General features: G+C 45.4%; 1 protein-coding gene across 1 annotated transcript in view; it reads right to left on the bottom strand.

The window, feature by feature from the left end:
• Nucleotides 1-14091, bottom strand: part of RAD51AP1 (RAD51 associated protein 1) — a 393892-nt gene that overhangs the window by 192444 nt on the left and 187357 nt on the right. The window contains exon 9 of the mRNA XM_078673979.1: nt 8423-8578. Coding sequence (XP_078530105.1) covers nt 8423-8578 — 156 coding nt within the window. The remainder of the gene's footprint in view (nt 1-8422; nt 8579-14091) is intronic.

The raw sequence follows: 14091 nt of genomic DNA, 5'->3' as shown, positions 1-14091 counted from the left end.
TGATGCCCGTGTACAGCCGCTACAGATGTCGGAAACTGTTCCTCGGCAGCGCCTAACAGAGTATGGCTGCCCCAGGGTCACACTGAGCGGGAGTGACTGGGAAAAAATATCACAAGCTAAAACTCGAACGGATGACAGTGCCCTCCCCCGCGGCCAAACAAACAAATGGTGGCTCAGTTTAATGAGGCACAGTCAGGAGGGTGAAAGTGAGCGCTGGTGCTTCCGAGTCGCCGGGTTGTGAGAGCACACAAAGCGTTTCCCTTGTGGGAGCGAGCCATGGGCACCATGTGTTTGCAAGTTAATTACAAACATATGGTGTCAAGCTCGCTCCCACAAGGGTATCGCAAAATGTGCACGCTTTGCCATTGAAGGCAATGAAACGCGTGCACGTTTTTGGGACAAAAACCAAAGCGAATGCTAAAGGTCTTTTTTCTATGCAGCGCATGCACACTGCGTAGGCGAGACCTAAAAACAGTATAAACCGGTAGCGCATGAGACCATTCAAATAGGAAACCGTTATCATCAGCAAAGAAAGAGGGCCACTGAGCAAGTTCCAGTGGAAATATAATACAAGGGATACAGACAAGGGACCCCAGGGTAGCCAGCGGTCCCTCATCACAGTTCTCTGATCACTGTGAGGGCTGTCAAGACCAACATGCACATATATGTGGCAATTTAAAATCTGACCTACACATAAAACAATCCAGTATGGGAAATTGTGCTGATACAGCAGAGGGACCTTAAGAGAACTGGCCAACCAGTGATGATGCTCATAGAGGTGAAATAAGGCACCCCTCCCGGATGAATGTATGATGAATCCTTGGCAAACTGGAACAAATGAAGTAAAAACCTGCCTTCATACCCAATACTGGGTGACCCTATCAAAGCCACTATAGAACCTACAAGGTGGTGGAGCAAATACACATACCACAAAAAGACGAAGCTGCGGGTGAGCTGAAGGAATCTGAGTGAAATGAACGAGCTACTGCACCGATTGCTGAAATATTGATAATGCGGTCTACAGATCAGGCAGAATGAAAACTACAGAGATGCCAACATCAGAGGAATACTTTCTGTTTTGGTAACCGGCAAAAAGTGGGAGAGATGATGCACTGTTCCACGTGAGCAGTATTGTGAAGGAGCGTCAAAATCAAAGGTATACTACCCCGGGCCGTATACCTTTGCTGAGAGGTCTAGCTTAAAGATTTGCTGCTGCAGAGAAGAATGAAGTGAAAGTTACAGATGAGTCAGGCTGACCAAGGATGCACCTTGGGCAGATCAGCGAGCAACAAAGTCACAGTTTTCCGTTGGTTTTCGGGACACTTTTTGGTGAAATGTTATCTACGTCCCAACTTTTAGAATTAGGCGGCAGCAGCAGCACCTTGATGAAATAATGTCACAACCACAGTCCAGAACTGGAGGGGTACCACTTGGGGGTTAAGACTCACTCCAGCAGAGGCCATGTGCATGTTAAATTCCTATAACTCACACAGGAGGCAAGCCAACTAGCCCTTGAAGTCACTCTGGTAGTCTTAGGTTTAAGCACCAAAGTAGGCCTCAAGCAGCAGAGTAGGCCTCTCGGGAGCAAGGCATGCTGTGAGCAGCAGCACAGTTCTTTGGTAGCAGCAGAGCAGCACTCTGGGGAATAAGTCAGGATTGAAGCAACAGGGCACTGCCATGTGGGCCCAAGGCAGTACTTCTGAAGTCTTCCAAAAGTTCCACAACCATCCTGAAAGTGTGCTCCAAGCGTCCAATATTTATACCTGGTACCAGTCTTTGAAGATGGGGAATGTTTCAGGCTACCCCACATCTGGTTCTTGAAAGTGGGTTCCTTTCCCTCCCAAGGCTCCAAGACGTCTGGGGTCTCGAAAGATTAGTGTTCTTTTTTTTGTGTGCAAGCCCCTTTGAAGTGCAAGTGGGGCAGGGAATAGCTCTGCCCCCACCAATCCTGTCTAAATGGCTCATCATATCCACTGCTAAGCTACTTTGTCTCACAGTCTGGAGGGAATACACAAAGTCTAAGAGCAGGCTCATATGACCCTGGACACTCGCTGCAGGCACCAAATGGCTAGGACAAGAAAATGCTAACTTTCTAAAAGTGGCATTTTCATAATTGTGAATTAAAATCTGACTTGATCATTAAAGAGAATTTTAAATTACAGTTCATTTGAGACCCAAAGTGACACATACCGGTTTCCAATTAAATGTTAGCCCTTACTATAAGTAACAAGGTAACCCAATGTTATCCAATAGGAGATGCATGCTTTACAGTAGTTAAAAACAAATGTAGGAGTTTTTCACTACAAGGACTAGACAAACTTAAAAACACATGTCCAACATTTTAATTATAAAAGCCTACCCTTGGGCTGTTTAGGGTCTACCTTGAGGTGACTCGTATGTATTCAGAAGATAGGTTTAGGCCTGGCAAAACATTTATTTTGCCAGGTTAAATTGACAGCTTGAACTGCACTACAGGCTGCAATTACAAGGCATAAGGCATGTTTTAAAGTACTACCTTTCTGGGTGGCACGAGTGCTGCAGCCCCACTATTAGCATTTAATTTACAGACCCTTGGTAGATGTAGTCCCCATATACTAGGGATTTAAAGTAAAATAAATGTGCCAATTCGGTGTAAGCCAATGTTACCATGGTGTCGGTAGAGAGCACAACCACTTTAGCACTGGTTAGCAGCGGTAAAGTGCTAATGCCAACATAAACTAATTTCAGAAAACAGGAGTGGTGAAGGGGAATAGTTTGGGAGAAGACCACACCAAGGATGTCAGGTCTAACATAAGGGCTGCACTATCAGTTACCTAATGAAATAAGAGGCCATCTTTGGATCAGGAACCCATCTTCAATGCTAGAATAAGCAGTAACAGTGTGTTATGTGGCACCGATAACTTCACAACTCATCAAATGCTCTGAAAAGCATTACCAAAGACTCTAATACAACAAAGCAGGCAAAAGTGTTATGTAGCTGAAGCACTGCAGACACCGAGAAAAAAACGAAAATATCAGTATGAAATTAGAACAATAAGATCGATTTAAAAAGAGTAAATGGTCAGCATGTCATCAGTATGACTCAATTAAAACCAACATTAACACTTACCTTCTTCCACGACAAGATCAAGCAAATCTACGACAAATTCGACACCCAATACTTTGCCACAACGCCAGTCACCACAGCACACAACCTCGCCACACCCCAACAGAACCTGCTCAATTGGACTCCACTAACCACAGATGACACACTCAAGACCATGAAGAGCTTCCACTCCGGAGCCCCATCAGACCTATGCCTATATCACATCTTCCATAGAGCAGCCACATCCATCCCCCCAGAGCTTCGTCGTATCATCAACTGCTCCATCGAAACCACCACCTTCCCTAGTGACTGGAAATATGGAGAGATCAACCTCTTGCTGAAGAAGCCATCCGCCGACCTGACAGACCTCAAGAACTTCAGGCCCATCTCCCTACTTCCCTACCCAGCCAAGGTAATCGAGAAGCCATCAACGCCGAACACTCAGAGTTTATCGAAGAGAACCATGTCCTGGACATCTCCCAATCTGGCTTCCAATGTAACCACAGCACTGAGACCGCACTCCTTGCCGCCACTGATGACATCTGCCCCCTCCTCGACCAGGGCGAAACTGCAGCCCTCATACTACTGAACCTCTCGGCAACCTTCGATACCGGTTTCTACCGCACCCTAACCGCAAGACTCCGCGACACTGGTATCCGCCACAAGACCCTTGACTGGAACTACTCCTTCCTTACCGGCCAAACACAGAAAGTCAGACTGCCTCAGTTCTTCTCAGAACCTACAGAGATCAGCTGCGGAGTGGCCCAGGGCTCCTCCCTTAGCCCCACCATCTTGACCGTCTACATAGCCCCCCTCGCGCCCATCGTCCTTAGCCACTGACTCAACATAGTCTCCTACACAGACAACACCCAGCTGATCCTCTCCAACGAAGCCACAGCCGCCAGAATCAACTTTCACAGTGGGATGAAGGCTGTTGTCACCTGGATGAAGGACAGCTGCCTCAAGCTCAACTCAGACAAAACCGAAGTACTCATCCTAGGACCTGCCCCCTCACCCTGGGACGATTACTGGTGGCCCGTTGCACTGGGAACCCCTCCCACCCCCACAGACCATGCACATAACCTTTGCATCCTACTGGACTCCTCGCTCACAAAGAACCGCCAGATCAACGTGTTTCCACAAACTGCTTCACACTCTCTGTTCCCTTCAAAAGACTATCAGATGGATCCTCACAGAATCCAGATAAATGATCACACTCTTCACCAGTAGACTTGACTATTGCAACGCACTCTATGCTGGCGTCACCCAGAAACAGCTCAGGGAACTTCAGAACCTACAAAACACTGCAGCCAGACTGGTCTTCGACATCCTCCGCCACAGCCACATAACACAACACCTCTGACAACTTCCCTGGCTCCCAGTCAATAAGAAGATCACCTTCAAGCTTCTCACACATGCCTGCCACAATGCAGTACCAGCATATCGGAATCACTGCCCATCATGCCATATCCCCGCCAGACGATTTCGCAACACCCAACTTGCACATAGCCACCATCCCACGGATTCACAGAACCGTAGGAAGATCCTTTTCCTACCTCGCTGCAATTACCTGGAACACCATGTCTCAGCACCTCAGGCAATCCTTCGTCGCTGACTCAATTCAGGAAGGATCTCAAGACCTGGTTCTTCGACTGAACCTCCATGCCCAGACGTATCAGCAGCTCCCCCCCCGCCCATTTAGCGCTTTTAGAGCCTCACAGGTGAGTAGCCGCGCTTTACAAACTCATGATTTATTGATTGAACACGTGCAGGTGCAATATGAGAACAAGTACAGGTGGAATATGAGATCACACCTGAAAGAATCAGATAAAACATGAATATGACAAACATGAGGCTATATCAGTAAAAATAATTAGACCCAGTAAAGCAACAGTGTAAGGCACTTCACAAATGTTTACATGGACACCGCAACGCCATGCCAGCAAGGACCAGTTAAAAACAGTATGAACCACTATAGAATCACTGAAACTGTACTCATAGTGGTCACTATAGGACCAAGAAGAACCAGATGAAACAACAACGAACAATCTTAAACCAGCAATGTAGTATTATTAAGCTGCACCAATAGGAACCAGTTGAAACCTCTGTGAGACAGTACAGTAACAGTACGATTCTACTGGTGCAAGAAACAATTAAAACAAAACCACTCACGGATCAATAGGTCATACCAGCAAAAAACAACGTTTTAGGACTAGCATGGGGTTATACCAGCATGGACCAGTTAAGATCAGCTAGCAGGTAAACTGTTTAGAAATTGCAATAATTAGTTAAAACCATATAGGGCCAGTAAGGAGCCGTATCAATGGGTAAAACTTAAAATCTGTAAGATGCAGTACAGGTGCAGCAGGAAGACCTACAAGTAACAGCCAGTTAAAACCATATTAAACCAGTATGTGATCTGTGTCAGGCCTGCAAGGACCAGTTAAAACTAGTGCAAGACCAGTACAAACCCACACATGAATGAAAGAGCAGTATGGGACTATCCAACTAAAAGACAGTTAAATGCAGATTGATTCTACATGACGTACCATTTATATGTTTAACCAGCACAAACCAGTATAGAACCAATATGCAACCTTATAAGCAAGAACAAGACAAACTTAGTGTAGAACCAGTATGAGGCAATATCGATAAGAAAACGTTAAAGCCAGTATGAATTATTGAACAACTACTTTTAAAACATACAGGGACCCTTAGCAGGCATCTTGGTACCAAAAGCAAAACAAGCTTTGACAAAGTCAGTATGTCCCACCTGTTGAAGCGATTGGCTTTGACAATGTTTTGTAGCCATGCTGTAGAGAAGCGTGGATGATAAAAAACTATATTTTTTAAGCTATCAAGTAGCTAAGGCTCATACGCTTTCTTTTTTAAAAGTGCATTAGCGCTGGATGCATAATAGTTCTTTTTTATTATTATTTTTTAGCCATACTGTAAAGCAGTCATGTTGCCATACAGCATGACTACAAATCATTGCCAAAGTCGGCAATGCCCAGCTGTACAGCAATAACAAAAACAATGGAAGAGCTGATAGTCTCAAAGTCGAGACCTTTTGGCTTTGCTAATGCTTCTTAGGTCTCGGCACAGCACCCCTTCGATTCTGAGCAAATCAGTTATTCTCCCCATGCGTGGAGGAAAAAAATTACATTTGCCAAAGCATCCTATCACAAAGAAAGCAATTGCCCCCATGTCCATGTCGTAGTGAAAATACATTTGGAAGCAGATAACATCTGTTGTCACAATAAAAGCAGATAACATTTGCTGTCACAAACAACCATTTCACAAGAAAAGGGCTTCTTTGAAGTGTATGTTATCTCTTTTTGTAAAGCAATTCATCACCCTCAAGAGTATTCTGCCACCTAGCCCTGGTTAGTTAATTGAAAAGCTAGGTCTTCAGCTACTTGCGTTATTCAAGAAGAGAGGAGACTCGGATGTGGAGTAGGAGGCCGTTCCAAACTTTAGGAGCAATGTAAAAGAAGACCCGTCCTCCTGATCTGGTTTTGTGTATGCTTGAGATGCATACGAGTAGGAGTCCTGCGAAGCGGAGGTGTCTGGGTGGTGGAGGACGACTATTCAGGAAGGTGGGGCCTAAGTTGTGTAGTGCCTTGAAAGTGTGTGTGAGAAGTTTTAAACAAGCATGTCTGTGTATAGGGAGCCAGTGGAGCTTCATGCGATGTGGTGTGATGAGAGTTGAGGATGAGTCTATCTTCCTAATTCTGGATGGTTTGTATTATTCTAGTGAAATGCTTGGTGATCCTGGCATAGGGGTTGTTCCTGTAGTCAAACTTGCCAGTGACTAGGGCGTGAGTGACAGTTTTTCTAGTGCTCCTTGGGAGCCAGGCTGTGTAAGCATGATGCAGTAACAGCATTTACTTGTGCGGTAATGTCCAGTTTGCTGTTGATTATTCAGAGGTTCCTTGCGTGGTTCCTGGGAGTTAGAGTGTGTTTGAGTTCAGAGACCACCATTTGCAGTCCTATGGTGAGGTGTTCTTGTCATAGATTACCACTTCTGTCTTGTCGGTGTTGAACACAAGACAGTTGGCTTTGGATCCAGTAACTACTTTGGTCATTCACGAGGCGACACCTATTTCTTATGTTGGGGGTATTATTCGAGAGGGAGAGTAGGAGTTCTATTCCATCAATGAAGATGTTGATATTGCGTGCACGTTGGCCAGGGTGATTATTTATGCGTAGAAGAGGGTGGAGCTGTGTGATGAAACTTGAGGCATGCCAGAGATGAGTTTGGGGGCTTCCAAGGGGTAAAGTACCAGGCTGCCAGCTTGTGTTCTCTTCGTTAAGAAGGAGCAGATCCATCTAAGAGTTAATCTTTGAATGCCAATCTCGTGCAGGCACCTGATAAGGATGGGGGGTTAGACCTTGTCAAATAGGGAGGGGCTGTAGCCTTACGACTAGAGCGGTCGATCTCGAAGCTGGGGAACCCGGTTCGAGTCTCTGCAATGACGCTCAACATCCTCCGATTCTGGGCAAAGCACTTTATCTCCCCGTGGCTAACAAAAATGAATGTCCATCTGTAACTAATGTAATGTAATGTAGCTCATGTAAAGCGCTCTGATACCTGATGGCTCGGGTCTAGTTCGTGCCATATAAACATTCTATAAAAAAAAAAACATTTTAAAAAATGCAGCAGGGAGGTCCAAGAGAATAAGGGCTGAGGTTTCTTCTCTGTCAAGGATAATGCACATGTTGTCTGTGGCAGTGATGAGTGTTGTTTCTGTACTCTGGTTGTGCCTGAATATTGACTGCGTGGTGTCGAAGGGCTGGTGGTTGCAGGGGGCGTCAGTATGGAATCAGTTGACAAGTTTCTCTAAGACCTTTGCCGGGTATGGTAGGAGGGAGATGGGTTTATAGTTCAAAAGAGTAACTGTGTAAGCGGATGGTTTCTTGAGCAGGGGGTTGATGGTACCATGTTTCCAGGTGTTCAAGAATGTGGAGGTGTTGAAGATGGGTGCTTCGCTGATCGATAAGAGTCCTTTAGTGAAGATGTAGTGGGGGTGGGTACTGATGGGGCCCCCGGACTGGCACACTTGTTTGATCATTTATAAAATATGTTGTATTAAAATAAATAACACATTGTTATGAACAAGTTGAAATGTCAAAAAGAGCTTGCCATAAGGAGTGAAAAGTTTTAGCACTAGATAAGTCAATAATACCAAAAAAAGATGTGCATCTACTGTAACCATGTAAAAGAAATCCAATTTTGTTTTACTAAGTAGCAAGCAAATAAAAACGTGCAAATTCCAACTAAGTTAAATATCAGACCAAAAAACATCAAAAATACAGCACAGAAATAGGGCTCACCTGCAGCGTTAAGTCTTGATTTCGGTGATTTCTTTTCAGTTGTCATATTTTGCTTAGTATCCTTCTTTTTTGTCCGTTTTAATTTTTTACTTTTATTGTTCACAAACTCTGCCTCCTCTTCCTCACTAAAATTTGAATCACTCCCAGAACTACTGTCTAAAACAAAGGAAAAAAACATGGACAAAAATACAACTTAAGCAAAGAAATACAGAATGAGATGGCAGAAACTTTGTTCTGCAAATCAGAAAAGTCTGCTTATGAAAAATATAATAAACTAGGGTCCATCGTTTGACATAGCGTTGAACATTCTAGGTTTCCATACGTAAGGAACTTTCATATCGCCTGCCCCTCCACTACCATCACCATTGTAACTAATGTTCTCTCCTTTCTATAAATATGTGCAGAAATAGTACTACTTTTCTTTTGATGTTTTGCGGCTGCTCATCATCACTCAGCTGTGCCTGAGTTGTCTGAGTTTAAAGTGTTTAAAGTGTTTTTCTTGTTTAGTTGTATAATATTCCTCAAATTTTGATTCCTCTAGAACTTTCATAACTCTTGGTCTTTTAGGGCATTGTTGTTTGTTACAATCCTGGATTATATAATTAGTTTATTTTTTATCATATAACCCATTGTGTCCTAATTTTTTATTTTTTCCTTGAGCTGCTCTTATCTTTTTTTCCATTTCCCCTCGCCACCAAATGTTCAAAAACCACATAGCTTCCACTGGCACTCTTGCTGTGCCCCCAAAGTTCCACTTTTGTATGTTTCACTGCCAGTAGCACTTGGGATGTCACTGGATGCCCAGTAGGACTGCCTATGGGAAATGTGATTCTGTAACTTCTTCCATTATTTGCATTATAATCTCCCAAAATGGTTATTATCAATGTTGATGACCAAAGGGTTAGGGTCCCCACCTCTCCAAGCCCCTTCAACATGTGTCCTCCCAGGGTGGCCCACTTTACACAACCTTGCCAGTGTGAAGCACCAACTATAGAATATCTTTAATAGGGTCTGCTTGCGGCCCTTGTGTCCTGTTTTGATATACCTTTTTGATTATGCCAACACATTGTTCTGAATCGAGTGTTATACTGATCGCTCTTTCCAGAGCATTTTGGTATGTTGTATGTATCAGTATTTCTGTGTTTCAGCCATTCAAAAGTAATCTTTTGATTGCTCAAAAGTTTTGACTCACCACCCTGTACTTTGTACTTCGTCCCTCAGTACACTGCAGCCTCCATCTCTCCACTCTGAATCTCTGCTTGTTGAAACCTGACACAAATGTTGTTAGACTATCGTTGTGACATCCCAGGCTCTTAAGGTTGCACTTGTGACTGGGGAGAAGTAGGATTTGGTGCTTCGCTGAACCATAGGCTCCCACACAGCCTCACAAAGATAACCTTCACTTGGGCAGTGATCAATCTTATGCCGCCCCTAATCTGTGTATCTTCTAGCCCATTCAACCAAGTACCATAGTAGTGAGACATGGCAAGATTTAGGCAAGCTAGGCACTACTAGCCCTTTCTATTTGGCTGCTTTATTTCTTGTAGAGGTGCACTTTCATTCCCTGTCAGATAAACTCCTCAAAGTTTGCAGTTGTTCGAAGCATGTAAATGTATAGATTGGTAGCAGCAGATATAATGGAAGAGGTGGAGGCTGCAGAGGTGGAGCACGCAAACCTGTACAGGACATCAGGCTGTGGGTCGACCTGCCTTAGCCAAAGAAAAATGTGCTAGTGGACAAGTATCCACCTCCAAATATTGCGGAAATTATATCAATGTCATGAGGGGCAAAGACCGTACCAACACTGGATCTAGCTTTACCTGTCATGAGGTGACTATTCGAACTATTGAAAACCAAAAACCCAAACAAAAATCAGTGCTCTTTAACCCCTTTATGCTTATGACGAGCTGAGCTCGTCATGGCATACAGTCGCGCTGTGCTCATGACGAGCTGAGCTCGTCATGAGACCCACCCACGGGGGAAGCTCCTGCGCTCCCCCGTGGATGCACGATCCTAACGTTTTTTACGGGGAAGGCAGGGAAAGACCTTCCCCTGCCTCCCCCCCCCCTCCGCGTCATCAATGACTCGCTGACGTCATTGGGGGTTCCTTTTGTTTACCGTCGCGCAGGGAAGCCATTTGCTTCCTGCGCGTCGGTGGCTGGGGAGGGGCGAATTTCAAAGAAAGAGGCATCGGGTGGGTTTTCCTTTCCCTGTATGCCTCTTTTGAGCATTCCTGGTGCACGATCGTGCAGCAGGAATGCCCACTAGACAGCAGGGATTATTATTAATATTTTTTTTACTTTTGGCAAGGTATGTTAGATCGGGGAGCAGCCCCTTGAGCAAGGGTCGCTCCCCATTGTGGGGCATTGTGAATCGCGTTGTCTGCCCACCGGGGGGGGCGGGGGCAATATTTTAATTATTTTCGCACATATTTGGCGCACATTCGGCCATTGTTCTGGGGAGTGGCCCCTTGGGCAGGGGCCCTTTTAGGGAGGCAGATAAAAATATTTAGTCTTGGGGAGCGACCCCTTGGGTAAGGGTCGCTCCCCTTTTGAGGGCAATGCAGATCGCTTTGTCTGTCCCCAGAAAAGGGGGGGGCGGGGCAGAATTTAATATTTTTTAAAAAATTGTGCCAATGTGCTGGGGAGTGACCCCTTGGGCAAGGATCACTCCCATGGGGGCCATTTTAGGGGGCCCATATTTAAAAATTTAGTCTTGGGGAACGACCCCTTAGGCAAGGGTCGCTCCCCTTTTGTGGGCCTATAATTTTTTTTTGCCCTCCTGGGGGGAGGGGCTGATTTAAATTTAAATAAATGTATTCGGCCCACTGGGCCAATTGAATAAATGTAGTGGGGAGTGGCCCCTTGGGCAAGGGTCACTTCCCTTTTGGGGGGCATACATTTTGGCTTTGTTTGTCCCCTTTGGGGAGGGGGGGAGATTTAATTATTCTCCAGTCAGCATGCTTTAGCTCACTCCACCACCCTAGTTTAGACATGGCCATATGCAAATGAGTGTTACCCAGTGCCTCGTGCCTCATGGGAACAGTCCTGCTAAGCCATGTTTTCCCTGGCCCGGAAACAACCATCCTGGGACCGGTTTCTGGCTAATCAGCAGTCATCAGCCAGGCTAGCTTGAGTTCAGTGGCAAAGAGACCCATGTCTGGGCATACACTACCAACTTAGGGCAATGAAAGCGCACCGGGTCAGACTGATTTGCATATAGCCATGTCTGAACTGGGGTGGTGGAGTGAGCTAAAGAATGATGATGGATTAAACTCTGATCAGTTGACGGGGTTGAGAGTTAGATTTGCTGAAGCGCTCCGTCCATCATCCCTTTTGATATCACCCTGAGGGGCAGTTAGGCATATTATTTTTTTTTTGGTTGGGCCAGTAGCCCACCACGGGGTTTTTTCTATGGTGGGAAGCCGCCCCTTGGACATGGGTTACTCCCCTTTATAGGAGGATGATTGTGACCATTTTTGCCCTCTTTGGGAGGCAGAGTAGCAGTATGTTTTTAGGCCCATCTGCCCCCAATGGGGGCAGAAGCCACTAGACACCAGAGTTTTTTTCATTTTTGTTTGGGGGGCGACTTTAATCTATACAAAGTAATCTACCTCGTAAGCACACCAAAGACACTTTGCCAAGCAACATCTACCTCAAAGATGGAAGGGCAGAGATATAGACAGACGCTTAAGTAATGGAATGAAGAGGCTCAAGGAACACAGAAATGTCTATATCCTTTAATGGACAAAGGGGGGTGGGGCACTGGAGTCACCTACCATAAGTTTCAAGAGACGTACCGATCCGCCTAAACTCGCACAGCCAAAGTTTGCGTAGTATGAAGCGATCTATGAGGATCCTGGGAATTGTAGTGGGGCGGAAGGGACCTTGCAGTCGCACGCCTACTGTACAACGAAGTTGCAGGGAGGGGGTAGGAAGGGAGGGGGGTGAAAGGGGGCAGGAAGGGGAGGGGGTTTTCGGTGTACATATCGTCCGTCTAGTTCGTATTGTTTTGTTATGTCCATGTCCTTGTCTCGGTCGTCACTGTATACTCACCTAGGTCATTCGCACCAAAACTACATACACAACAGTCAGACACTACCCATATCGCACTCAACAACACACGCAAGGGCAACGCAAACCATGACGCCAAATAACAACAACGCTCTGCAAGCTGACCTGAAGATAGTCTCCCTCAACGTCAAGGGCCTAAATCACCCGATTAAGAGAAAGAAAATACTAGACTACCTAGCTAAGACCAAAGGAGATATCATCCTCTTACAAGAAACCAAACTAGCCAAAGAAGACGCAAACAAACTCAGAGCAAGATGGATAGGTCAGGTATCTTGCTCTCCGGCAGTAGGGAAAAAAAGAGGCGTCATCACACTGATAAGCAGCAGAGCTAAGCTAACTATTGAGAAAGAACAGTGTGACGACCAGGGAATACCACTGATCACTCAACTGAAAAGAGGAGAGGAAACAATACTGATAACCAACACCTGCGCACCCAACACAGACGACACTAGTTACTGGGAAGACGTAACGAGGAAAATAGATGCTTACCAACCATGCGACATGAACGTGCTGGCAGGCGATTTCAACCTAGCACTAGATCACACCCTGGACAGACAATCAGGTTCACAAACCAGACCCCCGACGTCCCTCACGACTCTGAAAAACCTATGCATTAAGTTCAACCTACAAGGTCCATGGCGCCTTCAACACCCCGACACCAGAGATTACACTTTCTACTCCAACCCACACAACTCGTACAGTAGGATAGACTACATCCTCATCTCTGCCTCACAAACACACCTGATAGAACACACAGACATCGCAGCTAGGACAATATCAGATCACTCGTGCATTAGCCTTCAGCTCACAGGCAGACACAATAAACATACCACACGCAGATGGAGATTTAATAATATAGCCATGGCGAAAAGGGAAGACAAAGACAGAATAGACAAAGCCATAGAAGACTATATCGCGGAGAACAACATACCAGACACGAACCTAAAGTCCTTGTGGGACGCCCTTAAGGAAGCGTCAGGGTGACACTGATAGAAATTAAGGCCAGGAGAGACAAAGAATCAAAAGCGCAGCTAAGCCAACTCGAACAAAATATCAAGGAACTGCAAAGAAAACACATCGCAGATCCCTCACACGTAGCGCAACTCGTAGAACTTACTAGAAAAAAGTACGAATTTAATAGAATTCTCAGCGAACGAGCAGGACTGTGGATCAGGAAATACAAACAAATCAACCTATGCGAGGCAAACAAAGCAGGCAAAACACTAGCATCATACCTCAAATACAAACTAAGGCAACACTGTATCTCAACAATCACGGATGCAAACAACAAACCACACACCAGAAAAAAGGAAATCGTACACACCTTCATGGACTTCTATAGGGAGCTCTACAAGAAAGACGAAAACCTAGACCAGGAGGGATGCTCAAACTACTTAGACAGCCTTAACCTTCCCAAGATAACAGAAGAGGTAGCCAAAGCTTTAGGTTAGGACATACAGGCGAGCGAGATCACTACAGCCATCAAGGCACTAAAAGACGGCAATCCCCCTGGACCGGACAGGTACACCGCACCCTTTTACAAAACCTTCCACGAGCAACTAGTACAGGTGCTGGGGAAAGTCTTTAACCACTGTG

Source organism: Lissotriton helveticus, chromosome 1_1 (genome assembly GCF_964261635.1).
Source record: "Lissotriton helveticus chromosome 1_1, aLisHel1.1, whole genome shotgun sequence".
NCBI classification, from domain to species: Eukaryota; Metazoa; Chordata; class Amphibia; order Caudata; family Salamandridae; genus Lissotriton; species Lissotriton helveticus.
Note: the sequence above shows the minus strand (reverse complement) of the source record. Positions and strands in the feature narration are given on the sequence as shown.